General features: G+C 33.9%; 5 protein-coding genes across 11 annotated transcripts in view; 2 read left to right on the top strand and 3 right to left on the bottom strand.

The window, feature by feature from the left end:
• Positions 1-9100, top strand: part of LOC123311395 (transmembrane protein 164) — a 44409-nt gene extending 35309 nt beyond the window's left edge. For 2 of the 5 annotated variants that reach the window (XM_044895305.1, XM_044895306.1), the window contains 6 exons: positions 5504-5861; positions 6668-6990; positions 7367-7483; positions 7680-7758; positions 7811-7911; positions 8204-9100. In XM_044895305.1, coding sequence (XP_044751240.1) covers positions 6676-6990; positions 7367-7483; positions 7680-7758; positions 7811-7911; positions 8204-8440 — 849 coding nt within the window. In that variant the 5' untranslated portion in view covers positions 5504-5861; positions 6668-6675 and the 3' untranslated portion in view covers positions 8441-9100. The remainder of the gene's footprint in view (positions 1-5503; positions 5862-6667; positions 6991-7366; positions 7484-7679; positions 7759-7810; positions 7912-8203) is intronic. The other 3 variants (XM_044895308.1, XM_044895304.1, XM_044895307.1) reach the window with 2 other exon arrangements.
• Positions 9101-9242: 142 nt separating this feature from the next.
• LOC123311018 (F-box/SPRY domain-containing protein 1) lies at positions 9243-12616 on the bottom strand. The gene is made up of 4 exons (XM_044894765.1): positions 12182-12616; positions 11858-12096; positions 11710-11800; positions 9243-11624 (listed from the first exon to the last, which is right to left on the bottom strand). Exons 1-4 carry the CDS (start codon positions 12516-12518, stop codon positions 11530-11532), a joined length of 762 nt encoding a protein of 253 aa, XP_044750700.1. The 5' UTR covers positions 12519-12616; the 3' UTR covers positions 9243-11529.
• Positions 12617-12888: 272 nt separating this feature from the next.
• LOC123311017 (dynamin-like 120 kDa protein, mitochondrial) lies at positions 12889-17723 on the top strand. 2 transcript variants are annotated; one of them, XM_044894763.1, is made up of 14 exons: positions 12889-13102; positions 13174-13414; positions 13569-13704; positions 13763-13885; positions 14054-14098; positions 14156-14576; positions 14667-14857; positions 15135-15184; positions 15302-15532; positions 15587-15732; positions 16022-16371; positions 16430-16902; positions 16997-17396; positions 17459-17723. In XM_044894763.1, the coding sequence occupies exons 1-14, from the start codon at positions 13074-13076 to the stop codon at positions 17521-17523; spliced, it is 2901 nt and encodes a 966-aa protein (XP_044750698.1). In that variant the 5' UTR covers positions 12889-13073; the 3' UTR covers positions 17524-17723. The 2 variants fall into 2 exon arrangements, with proteins under 2 accessions (XP_044750698.1, XP_044750699.1); XM_044894764.1 differs by lacking the exon at positions 14054-14098.
• Positions 17724-18016: 293 nt separating this feature from the next.
• Positions 18017-19690, bottom strand: LOC123311106 (40S ribosomal protein S4). Of its 2 annotated transcripts, none has more exons than XM_044894888.1 (5): positions 19565-19690; positions 19036-19294; positions 18657-18754; positions 18296-18597; positions 18017-18179 (listed from the first exon to the last, which is right to left on the bottom strand). In XM_044894888.1, the coding sequence occupies exons 1-5, from the start codon at positions 19565-19567 to the stop codon at positions 18056-18058; spliced, it is 786 nt and encodes a 261-aa protein (XP_044750823.1). In that variant the 5' UTR covers positions 19568-19690; the 3' UTR covers positions 18017-18055. The 2 variants fall into 2 exon arrangements, with proteins under 2 accessions (XP_044750823.1, XP_044750824.1); XM_044894889.1 differs by having other exon boundaries at positions 19487-19605.
• Positions 19691-20186: 496 nt separating this feature from the next.
• On the bottom strand, positions 20187-22739 carry LOC123312041 (tudor domain-containing protein 5-like). The gene is made up of 2 exons (XM_044896230.1): positions 20654-22739; positions 20187-20434 (listed from the first exon to the last, which is right to left on the bottom strand). Exons 1-2 carry the CDS (start codon positions 22556-22558, stop codon positions 20336-20338), a joined length of 2004 nt encoding a protein of 667 aa, XP_044752165.1. The 5' UTR covers positions 22559-22739; the 3' UTR covers positions 20187-20335.
• Between the last annotated feature and the right edge of the window lie 1000 nt (positions 22740-23739).

Below are 23739 nucleotides of genomic sequence, written 5' to 3'. Positions count from 1 at the left end.
AACAACCACGACTTTGAGCAAATGTAGAATGTGATTTTTGTCTCAATTTCTATATCAACAACCCTGATGCCTAGAATCAATTAGTGTAGTGTAATTATTGATTTTTCTAAATGAGGATACATGAAAAATGCTTTGCATGAGGCTGGAAAAATCCAGTAGACTATAAAAAATTGATGTGAATATCAATTTCCATCCGGAATAAATTTGCTATTCAGAGTCATCAAGCATTCTAGGAAAATGCAACCGCAAAAATAATGGCTCGAACTTACACCAATTTGGGGTGAAATGCATATTTTTCAATACGAAACAATAACGCTATACCATGCCTATATTTTCATTCAATCAAATGGCCATTACAGAGAAAGCTCGTTGTTTTGCTATAAAAATGTTACAGTCCCGCACTTTCATTGTTTCCGGCCATTTTTTGTGCTTTATAGGATTTATCGAAATCGTAGCGTTATAATTCGCATACGCATATACACAGCGGCAACAATTCATCTCACCGAAATGTGTTATGCCAATATTTACATTCAATTTATTTTTATAGTTTTGATCACGATATTTCTGGAAACTTCGTGATTTTGAAATTTAAAATAAGCCTTTCATGTCAATGAATTACACCATTTGTTTCATCTCACTCACTCACTGTACAACCCATAGACATATTAATAATAATAAGTCTATGGCACAACCTAGGTTATCTATGGTGTTGATGTTGCCAATATAAATGAAGTTTCAAATGGAAAATATCTTAGAACATAGAATATTCTATATTCTAAGGAAAATATTACGTGAACTTAGCATTTGGTATCAAGTCTGAAAGATAGCCGCAAAAGTTCATAGTAGAAGCTCGTAACTATATAATTTGCCATCTGGTCGCCTTGTGAAAGACTCATACAAAGAAGATAATAATCGACGAAACCTGCAAAATATAAATTAGTTTCAAACAGCATAATATTCAATTACTTCCCAGAAGCGTTCAGATAATGAAGTAGAAATCTCCTTGCTTGGCGTTCATGAAATTATAACTTTGCACTTGGCGTTTGTTTTTCGAGCATTCGTTATTCCCCATTTCATCTCTAGCTGCTGAAACGCCGCCTGCGAAATGAAGATTTCATGTTGGCAAAAAACTAACTCGAAAGGTATCCTGAGAGAGGAAAACAAAATAAATTCACGTTATAGCCTCTACAACGCAGTGGAAAGTGTATAATTTCCGGCCACTTTTGTTTCTAGCGATTTTCCGCTACAGTTCATTCCTTTCAGATCCATTTCAGCTACCCCTTATAATAATGCACTCATTTATTTACTACTTGATTCATTGTCATGGCGAGGTGGTGGGTGTCAACAAAGGGTGCCTCCTCACGCTCAGAAGCTTCGCGATACTGATAACTTTGGAATCGTTTGATGTCTTGAAAAAAATTCTCCTTCATCTCGCGATATTGGAAAAGTCGACGCAATATTGCAAAGGGGAAACGTTCATGTTTCATAGAATACGTATTGTGAGAATTGTCCCTGGATTGGTCTGATTCGGATTCTTGGAATAGCTCAAAGGCACTTGCACTGACTGAGCAAGAAAGATTCCATAATTTAGCACGTAAAATAGGTAGATAATATTCCGTGTCTTCTAACACAAGATGTTTCGACGAAATATCCAACTAAATGAGCACTCTCCATAAAACTCTTGTTGATTTTACCGGGAAAAACGAAGTATGATCTGAGAATTCCATAGACGCTTGACTCCGTCTCTAAAGTTTCGCTAAATTATCTTTGACCTTAAATAAATACCATCTTCTACTTCCAAGAAAACTTAACTATTCCAATAAATTTTCTTTCGATTGAGGAAAACTCCCGACTGCAGTACACAGGCGGAAGTTATCGGATAAGTATTCATTCTAAAGTTCGAACTTTCTGTTAGAGAACTTGGGTCAATAAAAATGAACCTTGAAAACTTCTAATTCTAATTACCAGAAGGGAATGAGAATAACTAACACTCCCCAAACACGAATGTTGAGCTTGCTATTGATCCCCTTGGTAATTACACAGGAGTCTAACAAATTCTCAAGATTTAGTAGGGTTCGACAGTATACAGGGCGAGTCTTTGACTTGTACATATAAAACACTTTTTCATTCAACATATTTTCCTATTCGTCCTAGACATATTTCATAATGAGCTATGCCACCACTAGAAATAGATGCAGATGCTGAGCCATTTAATCTACTCACCTAAGGAGTTTTCTATAAGGTATAGAAATACCGAGAAAGTAGATTCAATTTGGCCTGAGCAACGAAAGGTTCATTCAATCGAGTTTTCAATATACCACTGTAAAATTCAACATGTTAAATGAACGGAAAAGAATAAATCTATCCAGAACTAGGTCGAAAACATCTGGAGTCCACATGAAAGAGTAAAGGGGTCAGGCAAATCTAGGTGGATATGTGCTGAGTGGAAAAGAAAAACGAATACTATCAAAAATTATTCAGGTGGAAAAATTCTTCACATTTTTTTTCTTCATTTTTCAATATTCTCGTATAACTAACCTTTTTTACATATGGGATAACAGTGGTTATCGTTTCTAGATGTTTTTCGTCGTATTAGGATGTGATTCGATCTGGTCTTCGTGAATTATTTTGTCCTCCATAACGTAAAATCGTTTTAATGAGAATGTTCTCTCATCTGTCGTCTTCTCTGATAGAAGAAATCCAAGATGCCATATCATGAACGCTTTTAGCTATACCGATCTAGTTTCGTTTGTAATGTACATCCCTGTATTCTTTGGCTTTCTGTGAATCGCTGTTCGAGGAATTCCACTTTTCTCGTAAAAGAGTAGGCACATCGAGGCTTTCCTCGATTTTTATTTTATTGTTTTCTTCTATTTCTACGGTGGATTTGATAGAATCTGTTGTTGTTGAGCTATTCTAGGAACTCGATTTCCTTTCCATGTTGCTAATTATAAAAGTGTCATCCACGACAAAGAAGTACAGTGAGCTGACTGTACTTGCTTGAAATCTTTTGATGAACTATTTCTGAGCTGACCGTTAGAGAATTTCCTGTGAAATTGATTGCCTGTTCATATTTTCTCGGAACTGTTTCTCACTGTAAAAGAGAACCTCGAATTCCTGTGAAGTTTCCATTCCTGGCGGTTGATATTCAGTATCTAACGAACCTCAGCGTGTATGTAGGTAGAGCACAGCTTCCATTTTTCCCGAAGATTCAATTTGGAAGGACAAGGCATAAATATTTATGTGCACCTCCATCTGCATACCATTAAGGTTACACGGAAGTACACCACAATGTCCACAATAGATTTGCATACTCTAGTTCCTTCGTTTCGTATCAACTTTTTGATTTCACTTAAATAGGTAATTTTCAGAAGGAAAGCACTAATGAATGTTGTTTGCTACGTATTTGAATCAAATAATATCAATAACTATTGATGACAGCTTCAAATTCTGGTCAGATTGAAAAGTAAAGTCTCAAATTCGAATTCAAAGGACTAAATATGTATCATTTGGGAGGATTTGATACGAAAGGATCATCTCAATTCCACAAAACCGTTAGGTGCTTTTGTTTTTCCATTGCGGAGAACCTGTAAAACCATTTTTTACGACACCATCAAATATATATGTCCAGTTTCGCTTCATTCGAATGTGGACAATAAAATATCCATCGCCGAAAACAGAGTTATGTCTTGGAGTTAATATGTTCCTTCGGGAATATTTTATAACAGGGAGCGTTGAAGGAATACGTACTTATTTGAAGGCAAGAAAGTGAACTGCTTACATTCAGGTACATTGTATACTATATCAGAGACTATATGTTGGAGATTGGTTGAATGTCATCTATCTTTTTATTTTCGCTCGATTTGAACATGGCAGTCCTATTTACTCGAGCACTTCTTCAGAGATGGCCCTATTTGATTCCTAATTGGGGGTTCTTGATAGTCTAAGAATGGCCTCATGGGCTAATCTATCTATCACAAGATAAAGAGCTGTGATAACTGTAGTGATCTTCAAGGCCCAAGTTGGGCATATTTTCATAGCTCCAGTGATACCAACACAGGCTAACTTTTTCGCCATTTAGTAATAGAACAAAGAAACAGTTTTTTTTCAAAACGAAGCAGATAACTTATAAGATACATGGGATAGGTACCCTGTTTTGGATAAAGACAGTTTTTTTAGTTTTATGCATTGCGATATTGTGTAGTTAGTGTAATTTAAGCATACACCCTCTCTGAGCAACGACAGTTTTACATCTAAAATTTTCTTTTGGCATATTTTAATCTCTCAATAATTGATTATCAATTACCATAAATTTTCATCCGTACGAACGAATACCGACAATAAAAAAGTTCCAGTTTTCGGCAAAATAATCCATAGATCAGTCTGTGAACAAATCCTTCTGTTCGAAAACTTCACGAGCATATTCCCTTCCGAATCATAATTTATGTATTTGTTATATCAGCTCATACCTTTGAATTCTCCTGAATACTAATACCCCAAAATAAATCACTGATATTCCTTCGGTACATTGAGCACAAACGCAGCAGTCGCCTCCTTTCCAAAACCTTTTCCGTCTCTCATCCTATCTTTATCAAAGTTTGTATAGATCGAGGTACTTACCCACCATTTAACCCTATATTTCTATTACCGAACTCTCGTAGGAACTCGCCTCAGGAATATAAACGCCAACTCTCCGCGTGTAGGATAGGCAGTTTTGTCGTGCCGCGTGGAATATTGATGATCCTGTCACCTTCAGCGGATTGTTCGGGATTCGAATTTGGAGGCTATATACCGCAAGGGTTTTCTGCCTCTTCATCGAAAAGAAGAATCGATTAATTCGACAGCTGCGTCATTATCTCAGTTACAAGTTATTCTTGCAACGAGGCTTGTGAAAAGGTCCCATCTGATAAAGACAAAACTGATGAGTTTTAATAGTAGCAATCTTCGAAGCTCACAGAGAATGACCTAAGAGAGATTGTATTTTTGTCAAAACTCTCAAAATACTTATTTATGTACCAAGGACAAGAATCTCTATATTTCTGATAATGATAACCGAGGCGCAGCCGAGGCTAGGCGCAGGCTGGAAAGTAGACAGTTTTTTGCCGAGGTGCATATCAAACATTTTCGTCTACTCCAATATCCAATAATTGGAAATTTTTATTAATTTCAGTCGACATCGTTGACTCAAACTGCCTACGCAACTATATTATCAAATAAAATCTCCTAAAAACATAATAATATTGACAATAATCATATAATTTTCTTGTATGTACAAGCTCAACACAATTTTCAAACATACAATGTCAACTATCCAACTTCCTCAGTATATTGTTTGCCAATTTTGATTAACATCGGAAAATTTGAATTCATTTTCTTCGTTATTTGACCAGTTAACTAGGAAAATAATATTAATTAATATGAAAAGCCTATAGAGTTGAATTTCCATCGATTTCCTCGAACAATGCATACAATGACCATGTTTTTTGATTCTTCTCCCTATCAGAATCCTGCCAGCCCTCTTGCTATTTGCCCCAAATAGTTCCCTCTTTGGGTGTCATCTGTAACTAGGGGAGCTTTTCCAGAGCTTCCAGGAAGCCGCCAACTTTTCGTTATCGATCCCAGATGTCCTTAAGTCCATTCCATTGTGCAACACGGAACTCAATAGTCTGCAATGCAACTACAGTGATTCGCTTCGACAAAGAATTAAACCATAGGGGTTCCGCAGGAAACGAGGAAATCTTGTGACAAGGCATTACTAATCGAATATGCTAGTGGAAAGTGATTTTGGCGTTGATAGTTCAGTATTCAACACTTGAGAATTGGCTTGAATGGAAATGAAAATCATTGTGTAAAAATCGTGGGTGAGTAGCTCGAAAAAGGAATTTCATTTTGGCACACTGATCAATAGGGGTTTATAGAAATGGAAATTTTCCATCTGATGAGATAGGTTTCATTTCAAAGGGGATTTTTGCATTTGGAATATTAATATTTTTCACCAAAAATTATGCGGGAATTTATACGCGTCGCTACATTTAATCATTGTATTCAATAAAGAAACAAAAAGCGTCAAAAAAACCCAATTCTGTTCAAGAATATCATCCGGGCTTAGAACCCATATCTCTTCACAAACTCGAAAAAGAATTTCTGAGCATTACAATATCTTCAATTGTCTCATTTTCTACATTATGAAAAAAAAATCCTGGTGCATTCACCAATTTGCAACCATGATGCTTTACTGGTAATTCATTATCTATTAGGTGTTATGAATTCTTTGGAAATTTCCTTTCCTCTGAAATACAAATAAATTTTTCGACCTGAAACTAGCTATTGCTATTGCTCGAATTCTTCAAAAATGCCATCGCTGGTTTGCTGTTTTAACAAAAGGTACAAACAGCAGGATTACAAAAAGCTAACCATTCGATATGGCAGAGAATTTGATCATTTACCTATCTCACCATCTGAAATATAGTATGCAGATAATTAACGCATTCCAACTATGACTGGATGTTCCTAATTTTATATTAATTTTCACTCAATTCCATAATGATTTTACCCATAAAGAAACGCCAAGATAGAATTTTTTTTTCGAGTCTCAAATAAGTGTATTCAGAGAAGGAATGTCAAGGGTGCTTGATCAGCATCGAAATTGAGGGGGTACATTTTTCAGGTTTTGCGATGGACTGGGTTTACGACGGTGTAAACACCACGGTACCGAGGAACGCTGGACCAGAATGCGCAGCTTACATGAATCCGACATGGAGGAAGATAGAGACAACTTTTTTGCTTCTGTTCGCTATCAAACTCTTCGATTGGAGTCGCAAAAGAATCAGCCTTTCTCCAATGGTTTACGAAAAGAGGGAGATGAGAAATTCGAAGATATTACTCCTCGTCGTCATGTGTGTCATATGGGGGATGGAAATAGGGTACAAGTTTTCATCAAGAACTGTGATATACCTTCTCAATCCCTGTCATGTTACAACTGCGATTCAGGTAGACTTCTCAACTGTTTAAATATTCATAGTCTTTCACCTCACATTTCGTCGGAAATAAAATTTCAAATTTAAAACATCTCATGTTTCCAAGCTATAGTTCAAGGTTTTGATACATTCAACACTCGCCAGATGCAGCCTTTTTGGGAATTAACAAAAGTGCTGTTAAGTGTAAAAATTCTCCTTCATTTTAAAGCCAGTGGTTGAAAAAGATTGAAAGAAGATTCGTTCCGAAATATTAATAAAAAAATTCCTAAGAAAAGAACGCAAGCATAAAATTCATTTTTGCGACCCAAATTTTTTGGGTCCACCTTCTAGTATCAATATGTATATTCTATATCCTTGAATAGATTCAGTTGTGGTCATTTTTGTTTCAGATTTATTTGCTGGCCGCTGCACCTAGTAAACTTACTACGGCTATTTTTCGAGTCCACATGAATCTTTTAAATGGTCCATTATTAGCTTTTCTTTTTCCCGAAACCGACACAAGAATTGTAAGTTTATTTATGGAATTTTGTTAAGACCATGACCCCAATATTAGAGAAACAGAATATAAGGAATCATTTCAAAATCCCTATTTATTGTCATTCTTTAAGCGAATTATCAAATAATAATCTAATATTCTTGTTTCTCAATTGTCATTAATTATTATTATTATGAACTGTTATTTTTAACTTTCGATGTTTGAAGTTGCCCTTAGAGACTGCTATCTATTGGATACAGCATGGAATGATGTTTGTTGTGCCTTACTATCTGTTGTTTCTTAGAGGTAAAATTCTGACGAAATAAGGAAATTATGATTTCAATCCATTATTTTCCAGGTCCATACAATACCGAGGACCTATTCGATTTCAGTTGGAGTGCGTTCAGTTATAGCATCAATATGATATATCACTTCGGTATTCTACAAACTATTTCGATTGTAAGTAAAGAGTTGCGTCAGTCTAACATAGTTCGGTCCAAACTGTATGATCTAATTAAAACTAAAATGACCTCATCGATTGATCCAGCCAAGTAGGGCAACAATAAATGTTTTTTCCCACTATTTACAGTGGGGAAATAAGCGAAAAACGAAAAGAATAGGCGTAGACAAGTAGATATAATTTGAGCGCCTATAGCTACGCCCTTGGAAGGCCCCTCAAAGGCCGTTACAGAAAATGAAACTGACTTTCCTTATGGATTTCCTTATTAACTGAAAATTTTACTTTTCACAGCCAACAGAAGTAAATCTCAACCACATGTTGTGTCCAGCGATTTTGGATCCATTCGATAGTCAATTATATAGGATCTGCGGTGTGTTTCATCAAGCTTTTTTATGCCCATTCATGTGTAAGTTCGTTTGTGTTACCTCTAAATTCTGCTCGGTGGCATCGGAGATGAATAAATCTAAGGATATGGTGATACCAGTGGCGGATAACAAGAAACAGATGGAAGTAGAGAAAATTGACTAATTCGGATTAAACTATAATAGCTACTTAGGTATATGAGGAGATCCGCGACTATGGAATGTAGGAATAACGTTCACAATACTTGTCCTTATCGACAATATATGCAGAAACTTCAAATAGTTTAAATAATACAATATCATGAAAATGACACTACATTATAAGCGTTATTTATAGAATAATAGCATTATCAAATGAGCAGAAGAATAAATTGAATATTTTGAACATTTTTTCAGTTAATATTAAAATATTACTCAATATGAACACTCTATGAGAATTCACATTCATCATCTCATGAGAAATATTTAGACTTCGTTTCAGTCTTTGAAGCGAAGAAATCTTTTTCTCATTTGGCCTTGTGGGCCTTTTACCGATGCAATTTCATTTCACCAAACCAATCAAAATCGGTTCAAAATAAATACTTATTTCTTCGAGCACAATTATTGTAAATGGAGTAAGTACCAATTTGGTGTCTAGAAACGGGGGTGTAGCGAGGTGATCAACCAATATGGCCAACGCCTTGCTACGGCTTTGTTAAGAAAACCGAATTCTAAATGTAGATCTGAAAATTTACCACCTAAAGCAATAAATTGTAAATAATCAGTTAATACCTAATGAAAATCTTTATAATAGTGTTATGTTTTAATTAAATTTTATGATCAGAAATAGTATTCTTTTCTTTTTGAATCGAAAAGATGTGAGAAACCTTGTATCAGTTTATGACGGTTGTGAACAGATAAGTCTTTAGTGCGCTGTCTTATCGCGACTAGAGGGAGCATCAGGATTTTGAGCCAATAAAAGATATAAGTACATGGTATTGTGTATATTTACAAGAATAAAATGAAGCAACAATAACAAACATCTCATCTTGCTATTGACACTTCAGAGAACGGTATGATTCATCTAGAGGTAGAAAAAAGGGTACAAAAATTCAAATAACGAATAATTGGCACCATTTATAATAAAATGGCGATTAAAATGTACTTATTAAAACACAACACATGATGTGAATAAGATAAATAAATATATAATCAGTAAGAAATAAAAGTTACAAAAACCAGGATATTCGTCCCACAGGATTTTTAAATAATTATTGGTCTTCTATTACATAAAATCAAAAAAATTTGATAAAAATAAATTATCACAGCATCAATTAAAATCACAAATAACAAACAATAAACTGAAAATCCCATTAATTACTCTTCAGGTTCAAACTGGTTTCTGATTTTCGAGGAAATTGGCGGCAAAATTAAGAAAAAAATTTCCAAGCATGATTATCTCAATTTGTCGTTGTATCAAAAATCATAGTGAATCAAATACGATTAACGGCAGTACACACTATTCAATACGAAGACTTCGTACTTCAGATACAGTTGGGTACTCGCTTATAAATGAAATTTACTTAGAAAAAATTAAATTTGAAGTATGAAGTCCCTCACATATTAGCCTATCGAGAAATTCAATTTAATGAAAAGGAGTGCCCAACCATTTTGGTGCTGAATTTCATCAAAAAGGATACTTCTTATTTCTTATACTAATTTCAACTAAATATATTATTATTAGGGATACTTATGTACAATACTCGAGACTTTTAATGGACAGGTAACTTAAGTTTTCAACGATGGAACTTTGGTAAAAGTACAAAATTTGCATTATTTTTTAAGATAGGGTAGTGATAAGTGCTTTCCCCCCAAAAAAATGTAATTCAACTCAATAATGAATTTGTGCAAGTTTTCAATAAAAAAATCAAAAAAAGTTGATATTTATGAATATCATTGAAATTTGTGTTAGTGCTGTTAATTTTGCAGGAAAATTTGTTTTCTGCTTCTGAATGGCTTAACTATTTTCACTTGTTTGTGGTTCATAACACTGTATAAGTTTTGAGGGGGTAAAAACTGTCAATCCTGCTGACTGCGCCCGAAAGTATGTCTCATAAAATTGGCAAAAAGAATTTTACTCACACGAAGCACATTTTTCATCTTTCTACACATTCTATAGAAATAATATTGTAAAATATTGCTCGTGGCTTTGAGACTCATTTTGATTAAAATTATACTTCCATCATCCTCAATGAAAAATGCACTGCTTCCCATATATTGCATAATGATAAAAAATATGCAAATAAATTCAAAAAAAGTAAAACATCAAATAAAAATTCAGTTGCATAATGTGAAAAAGTTCCCATAAAAGCACTTCACGGTTGGGAGAACTTACATTTAAAAACAAAAACATCTAGGGGAAAAACAATCATCCTTAAATCACCTCATTGCATTTTCTCATGTTTCAATACAACTGAAACGTCTCGTAAATTTGTTTTTCCATTGGAAAAAACTTATTCTAGTGAGAGAAAATGCAGGAGATTTGGAACATATTGTGGACAAATTTCAGAGCACAAATTTCTCTGGAAGCTCATGAAGAATTTGCCAGTTTTTGTTGTCTTTTTTTTCACATTACTCATTTTTTAATCTATTTCTTCATAGAAAAACAGTGAAATTTGGAGATTCAAATGTCTTATAATTCAAATCAGTTTAAAATTGTGTGCTGGTGTTCATACTTGTACAAAAATTGATAGAATAATTCACATAATATATTATTATGAGCTATATTTCGAAGATTTGTTCTGTTTTGGTTGAAGAAGTTAATCAATGGTAATTTAATCCAAAGAAATGAAGTCAATCAGTAGCGTTTTCAAAGCTAAAAGAATTTGTAAATGTGAGATAGGAATTTTGAAATTGTATTAACTTTACACTGTGTATCTACAAACTTTGGGTGGGCCAACATCTAACAAAATTATGCTGATAGTGTCATATAGAATTGAATTATATGAGTAAATAAATTTTTCAGCCAATTCGAATTTGGAGGTTCTCAAAAACTGCCAAATACTACATTTTGCATTCATTGCATAAATTATTTCAGCTTATTACTGGAAAATCCTTACTATATAAACACTTCCACATGTCTTCAAGAGAAGAAAGTTATTTTCTTTAATATCACATGGGCAAACCGAACTGACCTTTAATTCCATCTTGTATCAGACATGTTTCTCTCTAAACAGCTTTAGTAATTCTGAGCATTCGGCTCATAGAAAAGCAATGTTAGCCATCTAAAGGAGGCCCTAAGTATACCATTGATACTTCTGTGTTGCCATAAACAGCAGAGACAGTTGGGTACAGCTTTTTATCAGGTAATCCTGAAAATAATATTATATCCCAATGTATTGCAAGCCATAGTATAGTTTTTCACAAATTGAGTTTTATACGTAAATCTATACATACCTCTGAAAGCCACTCCCAAAAATTCATAGTTTTTTTCGAAAGATAAGGTATTATCATCACAGTCTAAAATAACTCTGATTCTTTCTCCAACCTACAATTTTTAAGTGAGAAATGGACAAATGCACTCGTAAATTTCAAGTTAACAAACCTGGTATTTTGGTGCATTGTTCAACAGAGGATAATTGCCCTGAGCATCCCCATTATGTAAAAGATGATTATCCACCAAATTCCAACCCCAGCTCTGGTCATCGGCTCCTAATAATGCCACATACCCATGGCATTGTAAAGGAGAATCTTTAGTAGCTATGCCTATAACAGCAACTGTCCCTAAGGGTCCTTCCCAAATAACTTCCCAAGCATGTCTACCATGTCTAAACCCAATTTTGCCTGAAGAGAAAGCAGTTTTGAAAATTGGAAATGATCATTGAAATTAAACAGTATACTATGGACTATGTTCATAAAGTATTCTGACCTCTTGCAGCATCAGTACTTTGGGCTACTGGATTCCGATGCAGTGTGAACCCATTTGGCTTAATATAAATGTTTCTAGAGCAATCATTTGGGTTCCATGCATGATGAAATGCACGCAGTTTCGCTTTATAGGTAGGTACCGAGGACAATAAATCTGATTTTAAGGCTTCTTCAGCAAGTTTCCTAATGCAGTGTAACCTCCATACATCATTATTTTCGTCATTCAGGAATTCATACCATCTTTTACAAACTAAGGAACAATTCCGTAGATCATGTAAAGATAAATATGAAAAAATAACTTCTAATACATTATCGTGAAGACTGATTATTCCATCCATTTCCGAGAATTATAAACCTATATTTTCATTTTATTATCTAGGAACCATCACTGAGATTTAATGGTTTCTGTATTTGGCATTTTGACGTTATCTATCCGATCTACCGCAAATCACTCGACCGCAGTTTTTCTATCTTAACCAGTAGGTGATAAATTTTCTTTAACAACAGCCAACCAATTGAGAATTAAAATCTAGCTGTTCGAAATTAAAAAAGAATGAAGAAGTCACAGTTTTCAAGCTTCTACCAAAGACCAGGGTCTGGTTCCAGCGAGTAACGCGTATGATGACCTTTAGATGGAAAATCAGTTTTCCTCGCCGAGAAGGAAAATCTCTGGTTTTCCCGACCTAACCTTAAAAATCAAATGTCTAGGAAAGGAATGTCAAATATGTCAAATCGTACGGCTCTCGCTCCTTTTTTTGATTGCTGTCCAATAGAATATTCATTTGATTCACAATTTTAAATTTCGCACAATTTGTAATGTGAACAACAAGACAAATAATTTGAAACTGTTTCATAAATATCTTTTACAGTTAGATTCTGCAAACTCCAAATTAATGGAACATTTACTGAGGGGAAAATTCCGGTGAGTGAAGAGTTAAGGTTAAAAGTTTTAATATCTTAAATAGAGAATCATCTAATTGAAAATTTCTTTAGCCGTGTGGTTATAAATACAAGCAACTTTCGAAAATATGGACAACACAATGTCAACAGTAATAGAGTCTGCTTACTATGGACAGGTAGAATTTTGGAAAGAAGTATTCCTCGATCTATATTTTACTCTAAAAATCAGAGAAGAGAATATGGAATGTTTGTTGTAAGAGCTCTCAGAGGAGTCTTGAAAATTAGGTACTTATTACTGGGTGGTGCTGTTGCTGGAGGCAGCGCCTTGAATCAGGTACTACCGGAAGTAATCAATCCTTGCAAATATTTTAAAAAGAACAATTCATCTGTATAATGTCCTTGTACAAACTTGCGAAGAGATCCAACATTAGTTGGCTACTCCTGGTGGGACACCCTGTATAGTTCTTTAGCCTGAATTATTTTTTCAGAAATACCAAGAATGGAGGGATGGTTTACCAGATTTAAAGTGGCTAAATGATGTCCTACCAGACAATAATCGGTGGCAAGAATGGAGAGGATCTCTTGTAGATATGAAAGATAATATCAAGAATAACATTGAAATTGGTTAGCACAAAAATTCAATTTGAAAGTTGATAATTTGTTTTATTTTTTGATATTTCAGATCCAAGACTCAAAGCTTTAACGGAAGCAAAATATAAGGACTTCAAAAACTGGTTTGATCAGAGATTAGAAGATGCTATACAAGCAGCTGAACAAAGTGAATCGAATACATCTAACATTCAAGGTAACATGAAGCAAGGCATCTCTGAGTACATTCTTTCTCAATTTCCATCCATTATTCAGAAGGTAAAAGATTAGATTCCAATTGAAATTCTATCCCACTTTCACTTACCACGAAATTCTTTCAATTCACTCAAATGATTTTTATTTACTGATTTTTATTTTTTCTTAGGATATCACCAGAATCTTTTGCTGATTATAGATAGATTGTACTCGGGTATGATGCAAATTGATACTTACCTTCTTCATGTTTCTATAAATACATGATTTTCAGAAGTAAAAAAGGAATTCAAGGATAAAACTACAGTTTATGCTAAACCATTTACACAAGATGATAAGTCAAAGAAATCAGAACAGGAGCGACTCAATAATTTACAAGATGAAATGATGCTCACACAGATCAAGTATCAAAAAGAGTTGGAAAAATTGGAGAAGGAAAATAAAGAATTACGCAAACAAAATCTATTGTTGAGGCAAGGAAAAAAACCGCTCACAAGGAAAGTGAAGAGGAGCCTGATTGATATGTACAGTGAAGTGCTGGATGAGTTAGCTGATTTTGATAGTGGATATAATACTCAAGATCAATTACCAAGGGTGGTTGTTGTCGGTGATCAGAGTAGTGGCAAAACCTCAGTTTTGGAAATGATTGCCCAGGCTAGAATTTTCCCAAGGGGGGCAGGAGAAATGATGACCAGGTAGATTATACAGTTACTTCAACTTTTTCAATTTTCACATATTCTTTTTTTCCCCTCATGTTCCATTCGTTCTATGTCTAATTCTTTCAGAGCGCCAGTAAAAGTAACTTTGTCAGAAGGTCCATATCATGTAGCCCAATTCAGGGACTCTAATAGAGAATTTGATTTAACCAAAGAAAGTGATTTAGCAGAACTAAGACATGAGGTTGAATTGAGGATGAGGAATAGTGTAAGAGGAGGAAAAACTGTGTCTAATGAAGTTATCTCCATGACTGTAAAAGGTATTGTTGTCTCTGCAATATAAGGGATGATGATCAACCACACAAATATCATCCACATGATAAACTCTTGACCCATGTTTCACTTCATATTTAACTTAAATTAAACTTCCACTTCTGGTGTAATCAGAAGCACCATCAAGACAAGATTTTAGTTGAAATATGAACCACAAATTTTCAGAAAAAAATCTCAATTAGTTCTCTAGATATTACTAGTGGACACTTTGCATGAAACACCCTGTATATCTTGAGGTATATTTTTCACATGTGATTTCTCTAGGTCCTGGAATACAAAGGATGGTTCTGGTGGATTTGCCAGGTATAATTTCAGTGAGTTGATATTTTACTTATGTACTTTGATCAATATATCTTTACACCTATTGAGTATAAAGAATGTGAACAGAAAATTGTGTGAGACTAATAATTAGGTTTTCCTTTCAAAAATAGACACAAACTACAGATATGGCTTCAGACACAAGGGAATGCATCAAACAGATGACTCAAGCCTATATGAATAACCCAAATGCAATCATATTATGCATACAGGATGGCTCAGTTGATGCTGAAAGGAGTAATGTTACAGATTTGGTTGCTTCTTGTGATCCAAGTGGTAAAAGAACCATTTTTGTATTGACTAAAGTTGATTTGGCAGAAGAAAATTTGGCTAATCCTGACAGGGTATTATATTAAATGTTTCATTCAGTAACTGGAACTAACAAAAACACCTTTCAGATAAGGAAAATTTTATCTGGAAAACTATTTCCAATGAAAGCTTTAGGATATTTTGCTGTAGTGACAGGAAGGGGTAGAAAAGATGATTCCATTCAAACTATCAAAGATTATGAAGAAACTTTTTTCACAAGTTCAAAACTTTTCAAGTAAGAAAACCAACTTTCACTTTATAATGATGACAATGAAAGTAGCATGAGTTCTTTGCTTCAGTTTTGTGATGAAATGAGGATTCAATTTTTATAACAATTTTGTTAAGACCCTTCTTTCAACACAGTTTTCATTGTGATGGTGCAATCTATTACTCAGTCCACTATGATTAAAATTTAGGTTTCAAGTTTCAAAATCATAGCTTGTTACAATAAAAATCATCTTGTATGATCAATATTATACTGCTGTATGTAACTATTGATAATTCTGATTCATTCATAACATTAGGGATGGAGTCGTAAGATCAACCCAAGTTACAACCAGAAATTTGAGTTTAGCTGTCGCCGACTGTTTTTGGAAAATGGTGAAGGAAACCGTGGAACAGCAAGCGGATGCGTTTAAAGCCAGACGTTTCAACTTAGAAACCGAATGGAAAAACAATTTTCCGAGGTTACGGGAACTCGATAGGGACGAGTTATTCGAGAAAGCTCGATCGGAAATCCTAGATGAAATTGTAAATCTGTCCCAAGTTAGTCCAAAACAATGGGAGGAAGTCTTAACCACTAGAATATGGCACAATATGTCTGATAAAGTTTTTGAGAATATCTACTTACCAGCCGCCCAAACTGGAAGTTCAGGTGAGATTTGTAAATGTTTGTTGGAAGTGCCACATGTTATTTCAATTATTTTTTATAGAAACCTTCAACACAGCGATTGATATCAAACTGCGACAATGGGCTGAGCAAAGTCTTCCTCTAGAATCGGTTGAGTCGGGTTGGCAAACCTTAGAGTCTGAATTCTTGAAGTTCTTCGACAAGGCCAAGAGTACCCCAGATCATGATGATATATTCGATAAACTCAAGGAAGCTGTTGTTAATGAAGCGATGATTAGGCACACTTGGGAAAGTAAAGCTTCGGAAATGTTGAGAATTATTCAGTTGAACACTCTAGAGGATAGAACTATAGGAGATAAAAGGGATTGGGATGCTGCTGTTAAATTTTTGGAAAGTAGCATTAAGGACAAATTGAAGCAAAGTGAGGGGATTTTAAAAGAACTCATCGGACCATCAACTAAAGAAAGATGGTTGTATTGGCAGTATCAAACTGATGTACAGTCGAGAAGGAATTTTGTTAAATCAGAAATAGACAAAATCCTTTACTCTAACGAGGTAGTGATGCTTTAATATCAAAAACAAAAGACATATTTTTCACTTTGTAGTAAGATTCAAATCAGGATTCATTAATCATTTTTCAATATTTCAGAATCATCCACCCGATCTGAGCTACGATGAATTGACTGTAATAAAAAATAATGTAGGTAGAAATAATGTGGAAGTGGATAATGATTTCATCAGGGAAGTGTGGGAGCCTGTTTACCGCCGGCATTTCCTTCATAAGGCTCTAGGTAGAGCTTATGACTGCAGGAAAGCCTTCTATCTATACCACCAACAAATGGAATCTGATTGTGGCGACGTAGTATTATTCCATAGAATCCAACAGATGGTTAAAGTTACGGCAAATGCTCTTAGACAACAAATTACGAACAGAGAAGCTAGAAGGTTAGACAAGGAAATCAAAGAAGTTCTTGAAGAGTATAGCCAAGATTCAAATAAAAAAGAAACATTATTAATTGGCAGAAGAGTTACTTTAGCTGAAGAATTAAGTAAGTTTGGAAAAAAAGATTAAATAACAGGACTCTACATTTGATTTTTTCATCTTTTTCAGAGAGGGTGCGACAGATTCAAGAAAAGCTTGAAGAATTCATTCAAGCACTTAACAAAGAGAAATAGAGCTAGTCTTAAATTTAAGGTCAAATGATATTCAAATAATTAAGGTGTAATCAGAAATATTTTTTCCATCCAAATGATCATGTAATTTGTTTCAATTTAATTGTTACTGTTATGAAATTGGCTTTTTACATTCATCATAATATTCATATTTCTTTCAGAATAAAAATTTTGATGTGTTAAATAAATTCATTAAACAGTCATTTGTTTTTTTTTACTCTTAGGAGATTACATTTACATTTTAATAGATATTTCAATAAAAATTTACCTGCACCGTAATTTAAAATTCGCTTTTTTTCAAAGTGGATAAATTTTAACTAGCAGAAGTCTGCGTTCAGAGACATTTCAACATTGAAGAGAGGCAATTTTTGCCTTTATTTGAGCTCATCAGTTGAAACCCATAATATTTAAATCAAGTTATGTTTCTTTTACCAAAATAGACTAAATATCTAGCTGTTCAATTGTCCAACTTTCAAGAAGGAAAAAAAACCAGTAATTCAGTGTTTTTTTTTTTATTTATAAATCCATATAACTATTAATGGGTTTTGGCTGCTAACCTCTTGTCTCTTTCTTCAGCAATGGACAATTTAATACCCTTTCCTCTTGGTAGAGAAACAAAAGCTTTGCTTCCTTTTCCAATGATGAAGACATTGTTCAACCTTGAAAAGAAATAATATTAAAATAATTTGCCAAGTCAAATTAATGTTTTTAAAATGACATCCTTCAAGAAAATGAACAGAAAGGTTCGTGATGAAAGAAAGGTTGACAAACTTACCTAGTAGCAAAAGTATGGCCATTGGCATCTTTAATGTGTACAATGTCGAAGGAACCTGGATGACGTTCTCTGTTCATAACTGTACCAACACGTCCCAAGTTACGGCCTCCAGTGATCATACACAAATTACCAGAATCGAATTTTATGAAGTCTAGGATTTTTGAGGTGGCGATTTCAAGTTGAATGGAGTCATTAACCTTGATCAGAGGGTCAGGGTAACGGATAGTTCTTCCGTCATGGGTAACCAAAAATGGAATACCTTTAGGTCCTGTTTGAACCCTCCTTACTTTGCAGAGCTTGTACTGAAATTGAAAACAATATTAAGCATATAGCCCACTAGAATAGAATATAAAATAATCACCTTAGCTTCCTCAGCAGTGATACGGTGGATTGTGAATCTACCTTTAACATCATAAATAAGCCTGAAGTATTCACCAGTTTTTTCAATGGTTACAACATCTAAAAAAAAAAAAAAATTGTACAGATTAAATATACATGGTTACATTACCGTCCTACTTCCATCAAACATTGACCAATAATTCACATATAACCCATTCAACTAAAATTTAACATTTCAAACTAATATTTCAGGAAAATAATTGAATTTATATAGAAGCAGCTGAACAAATTATGAGACTCTAAATATAGTTACACCAGACAGTTTCTAATAGTTAGAAACATAAAATAAGCAGACTTTCAAATTCAAGGATTCAGTTATTAGGATGCATTTCTCAACTTACCCATAAATCCAGCTGGGTAGTTGGGGTCAGTACGCACTTTATTATCAACTTTAATTAACCTTTGTTTCACTATTTTGGTTACTTCACAATTGGTCAAAGCATACTTCAGCCTGTTTCTCAAGAATATAACCAAAGGAAGTGATTCCCTCAATTTGTGGGGACCAGTGGAAGGTCTTGGTGCAAAAACACCACCCAATTTGTCCAACATCCATGCTTTCGGGGCGTTCAAACGCTTCAAATGTTTCTTAGGTCCTCGAGCCTATAAACAAGAAATTCATTATATTCATGAATATACAATAATTGTAGTATAACTCTAAAATTTTAAATGATGAATAAAAAAGCTCAAATTAACCTAACCCTCAAGTAAATAAAGCAAACTTGAAAAGGGACATCGAACAGAATTAATATGAAAATATATATGCAGATAGATAGAATGAAAACATTAATTTACCATTTTCGATGAGAATTAAGAAAAAAACTAACAAATACAAAGATTAACTTAGAATACCACAAACTTTCTCACACTTACCATCTTGAATTCCGAAATTCCATCAAAGAAGGAAGGACTATGACAACTGACAGAGACTCATGCTTCGACCACAAAGTATTAGGTTTTGTCTCTTCTTCTTCAATAGTACTGCATGGCCTTGTTCTTCAGGTGATTTGAATTAAAATGATCTCAATAATTAATAACAATTTTTTAATGCGATTGGTATGTCAAAATTATATGTTGTCATAGCGCTCTTCTTTATAATTTGTTATAAAAGAATAAGCATAAATCAACCCTTTGGTAGTGTTCTGTGGGTAGCGATTCCTCTCCTCTTTGTAATGATATTTTCATCGTTATTTACGAAAACTGTTGAAAATGAAAATTTACAATCGTATCATAAAAACTTTTCATGATGCTTTTCCCAGTGAACCCATGGGTTATTATATAGATTTTCGTTTGAATCAGGGGCGCATCCACGGGGGGTACTGGGGGTAATTACCCCTCCAGAAAAGAGTTTTCCTGAATAAATCTAGGAGAGCTAGAATCAATCAAATCCCTCCTCGCTTTCGCTCATTACTTACGTCAGTCCTGATAAACTTGCCGAATACCCCTCCCAAAATCAGACTCTGGATGCGCCACTGTTTTGAATGAAACAACTATGCAACAAATAAATTCTTTATGTAACAAAACAAAAAAGAACATATCATTAATATATTTACAATAGATTCTTGTATATATTATCAAGAATAAATAAAAATTATTCAGCCATAGGGGTAAAACGAACACATAAAAAAAATGTTTTTCATGTCATCATGATAAAATTTTGTTTTTGGATCTTAGTTTCTCAATTAATTTTCTCCTAGGGTTCACCTCTTCATTTGAATCTTTCAAAGGACTAGTATAGACATCCTGAAATGCAAATTAAACATTAATTTGTGCACAATAAATGAAAAAATGTTTGAATTGAATAATTCAATTCATTATAAATATAGCATTAAATTAATATTGGACATAAACTCTCTGCTAAGTTGTGAAACAAAAAAGGCATCAGAGAAAGCAGTTACTGAACCTTGAAAATGAAGAGTTCTTTAGAATTATCCACGGTAATATAAATCAACAAATATATACCTGAAATTTGCAATTAGCTACATGTTTAGCATGTCCCTCCTGAACCAACAAATCATTCAATGTTTTCAGAGGCATACTCATGACAGAAATATAAATGTGAAGTATATGTTCTTTTTTATCTAGAATTTTGGCAAATATCTGTTTTGAAATCACCATCTCCTTAAATCTACGAATACTTTGCTCAGACCATGTACATCTCTCTTTTGCTTCAATTCCAGCTAAACTTGTTTCCACTGCTTGAGCAGGTATGGTACAAAATTCTTTAAACAAATACCAAATTCTTTCTCTTGGTAAATTAGTAACAGTTCCATAGTCTATGAGATATACCTTAACATGTCCCCCTATCTCATGGAGAAGATCGACAATCAGAGCTCTCTGAAATTCATTCAGAGTATGAACAACACAGTAAAGCCCAACTTCAAGTAGAAACTCAGGAATGAGATATTTTGCTTTATTTTCCTTGTAAAAAATTTGCATAGAATTCATCATTTTATTTAAAAGACCATCATTTTTATAAATCCAAAATTTACTAGGATTGTATATTTCACTTATAACTATCTGAATGGTATTTCCTATGCCATATTCATCAAGTGAATTATTTTCCACAACTTCTCCTAATTTGAGAGCATCCTGTGGTATTGAATCTGTATGAATTTCCCAATCTTTAGATTTCACAGCTTTTATTAATGAAAGATCTACTGGTTTTGGCATGACCTTTGATATACTCATTACTTCATTACCTTTAACTATTTGATCTTTATTCAATGGGGGATTTTCTTTATCATAAAGTTTGAAGTCATAATCTGACTCCATCTCATAATAGAAAATGTTTTCCAAATGTATGCAGAGGCTAATTAATCGATCAAATCCATACTTTTGAAATTCCAGGTTTTTAGAATACCTTTTTTTATATAAAGAGAGCAGTTCAGTACAACGTATTCCAGATGGGTATAACTTAATTAGCTCTTTCAATCTGCTCTGGACTTCAGAAGGCACTTTTTTTATTTCGCCTTCAAAACTTATAATATCATCACTTTTGTTAATACAATCTCTTAAGACTGTTGTCAAATTCTTTGATTTGAGTTCATTTTTGTTCATTTCATTTCGATTTCTTAACCTACTTAATTTCAATTTCTCAAATCTTGATGGAGAAGAAGAGCTTTGCTTCTCAATACTGGATTCTTCTTTATTGACATTTTCTGGCATATGTTTTGATAAACTGGGAACTCTCTCACATTTGATGGGTAAACTTTGAGAAAAAGGAACTGACACCACAATATCCTGAACATAACCATAAGATGATGTAGAACTATTTCCTTCACTATCAAAAGCATTACTTGATTTTTCATCAAAACTCAAGTCTATCCTAGGCGTATTATTCTCTAATTGTTTTGTTAATAAAGGAACTTTCACATCTCTTGGTAGCAATGGTCTCGGAAAAGGTGATAATATGTTAACACCATTAAAACAACTCTGAGGTGATGCTGGTTTTCCCACATCATATTTGACATTATTGAATTTTATTAAATCATTTCCACGAAGGTCAGCATTTGTCTTGCTAGGATGGCATTTCAACTGATGATCCTGAAGCACACTTTTTCTAGCTGCATGAGCATTTTTGCCTTTACTTGGTTTTTTCTGTTTCATCACCATATCGTTAACATGAGCAACCTTTTCAGTAATAATCAAGGTAACTTCTGATTCAAATGATGAACCATTTACTCTTAAAACATCAGGTATAGAATGTAACAGGTGAAGTAATGAATTATACCCTAATTCCTTGAAAGGGATACCACGTCCTTCAAGAGACCTATAATCCTTGTTCAAACTTGACACTGTTACTTTAACTGGAGCTGATACTAAAAGACTTCTAAGAATTTTCTTAACTTCTTCTAATTGTGCCATATCAATGTCAGTAGCCGAGACAAGTTGTCTCTGGTCAGTAGAATGACGATTATAAAATCAGATAAACACTTAACATTCGTTATAACGCATAAATTTGGCTCCTTTAAAAAGTATTGTGAATTTAATAAATAAACAGATTGCTTTTACGATTTTTGATGTGTGCATAGAACTCTCCAAAAACATAACCAAACTTTTTTTTTGCTTTCTGATCACAGATTACATATTTGTTTTTTACTTTCTCTTCTATGGCCTCCAACCATTCAACCGCCGCACCCAGCGATCTTCGAGCCACCTGATGGCGAAGTTTATAGACGCGATAAGTAGGTTCTTTTGCATTGAGATCGTTCGATAATGTTTTCGTGTCATTAAATTTTTAATTTTCTCGGTATAGCTGCTCCTGATTATTCCCTAACATCCTCGTGTATTAAAATTCAATACTCAATGCTATGGAGGCTCAATACCTCCATACTCAATGTTAATATTCAACGATGTCAACGAAAATCATTCTGATATAAAATATAGATCGTTGAAATTTTTTCTCCTCATTCCTCCGCAATTAATTAAAATTCTGCTCTTCAATATTTCAAAATATCACTGCTCCCACTTTATATTTTGCTAGTTGAAAAGACACCAAAGAATTTGCACTCATTTATTGTTGTTTGGAACGTTCCAAGAAAATGAGAGGTGTGTGGTGAATTTTTAATAATGAATCAGAGGCGGAACAATGGATTTTGCCTTACATATGATGTGAAGTAGACAGAAAATCAACATTTTGTGATTTATAACGGTTAACGTAAAACATTTATACCAATAAACTTCTTCGTTAGAAAAGCTTGAAACTCAGCTCTAAGTCGTTGGAAGCCCCTCTTGCAATGAAAAATGATTGGCGAAAAATTTTCTCTAAATAACGCATTACTGATCAATGACCAAAAAATATTCGTCTTATTGTAGAAATCGATCAACAAACCGGAAATTGCGATTATATACGGCTTCTTTATTTGTTCGTCAGAGGATATCTACACAATAGTATTATTTGACAATTATTTTCTTCCTCCTAGGTGTGGTTAGAACGTTAATCGATTTAATTCTGAGGCTACAGCATGTTGAGCATAATGAAATCTGTTTACTTTGAAAGCGTTCAGATTTCACTTTATCGCTGCGACAATGTTATGTATGGTCTT

This window comes from Coccinella septempunctata, chromosome 4 (genome assembly GCF_907165205.1).
Source record: "Coccinella septempunctata chromosome 4, icCocSept1.1, whole genome shotgun sequence".
Classification (NCBI taxonomy): Eukaryota; Metazoa; Arthropoda; class Insecta; order Coleoptera; family Coccinellidae; genus Coccinella; species Coccinella septempunctata.
The sequence above is the reverse complement of the archived record's forward strand: the minus strand, read 5'-3'. Positions and strand labels throughout refer to the sequence as shown.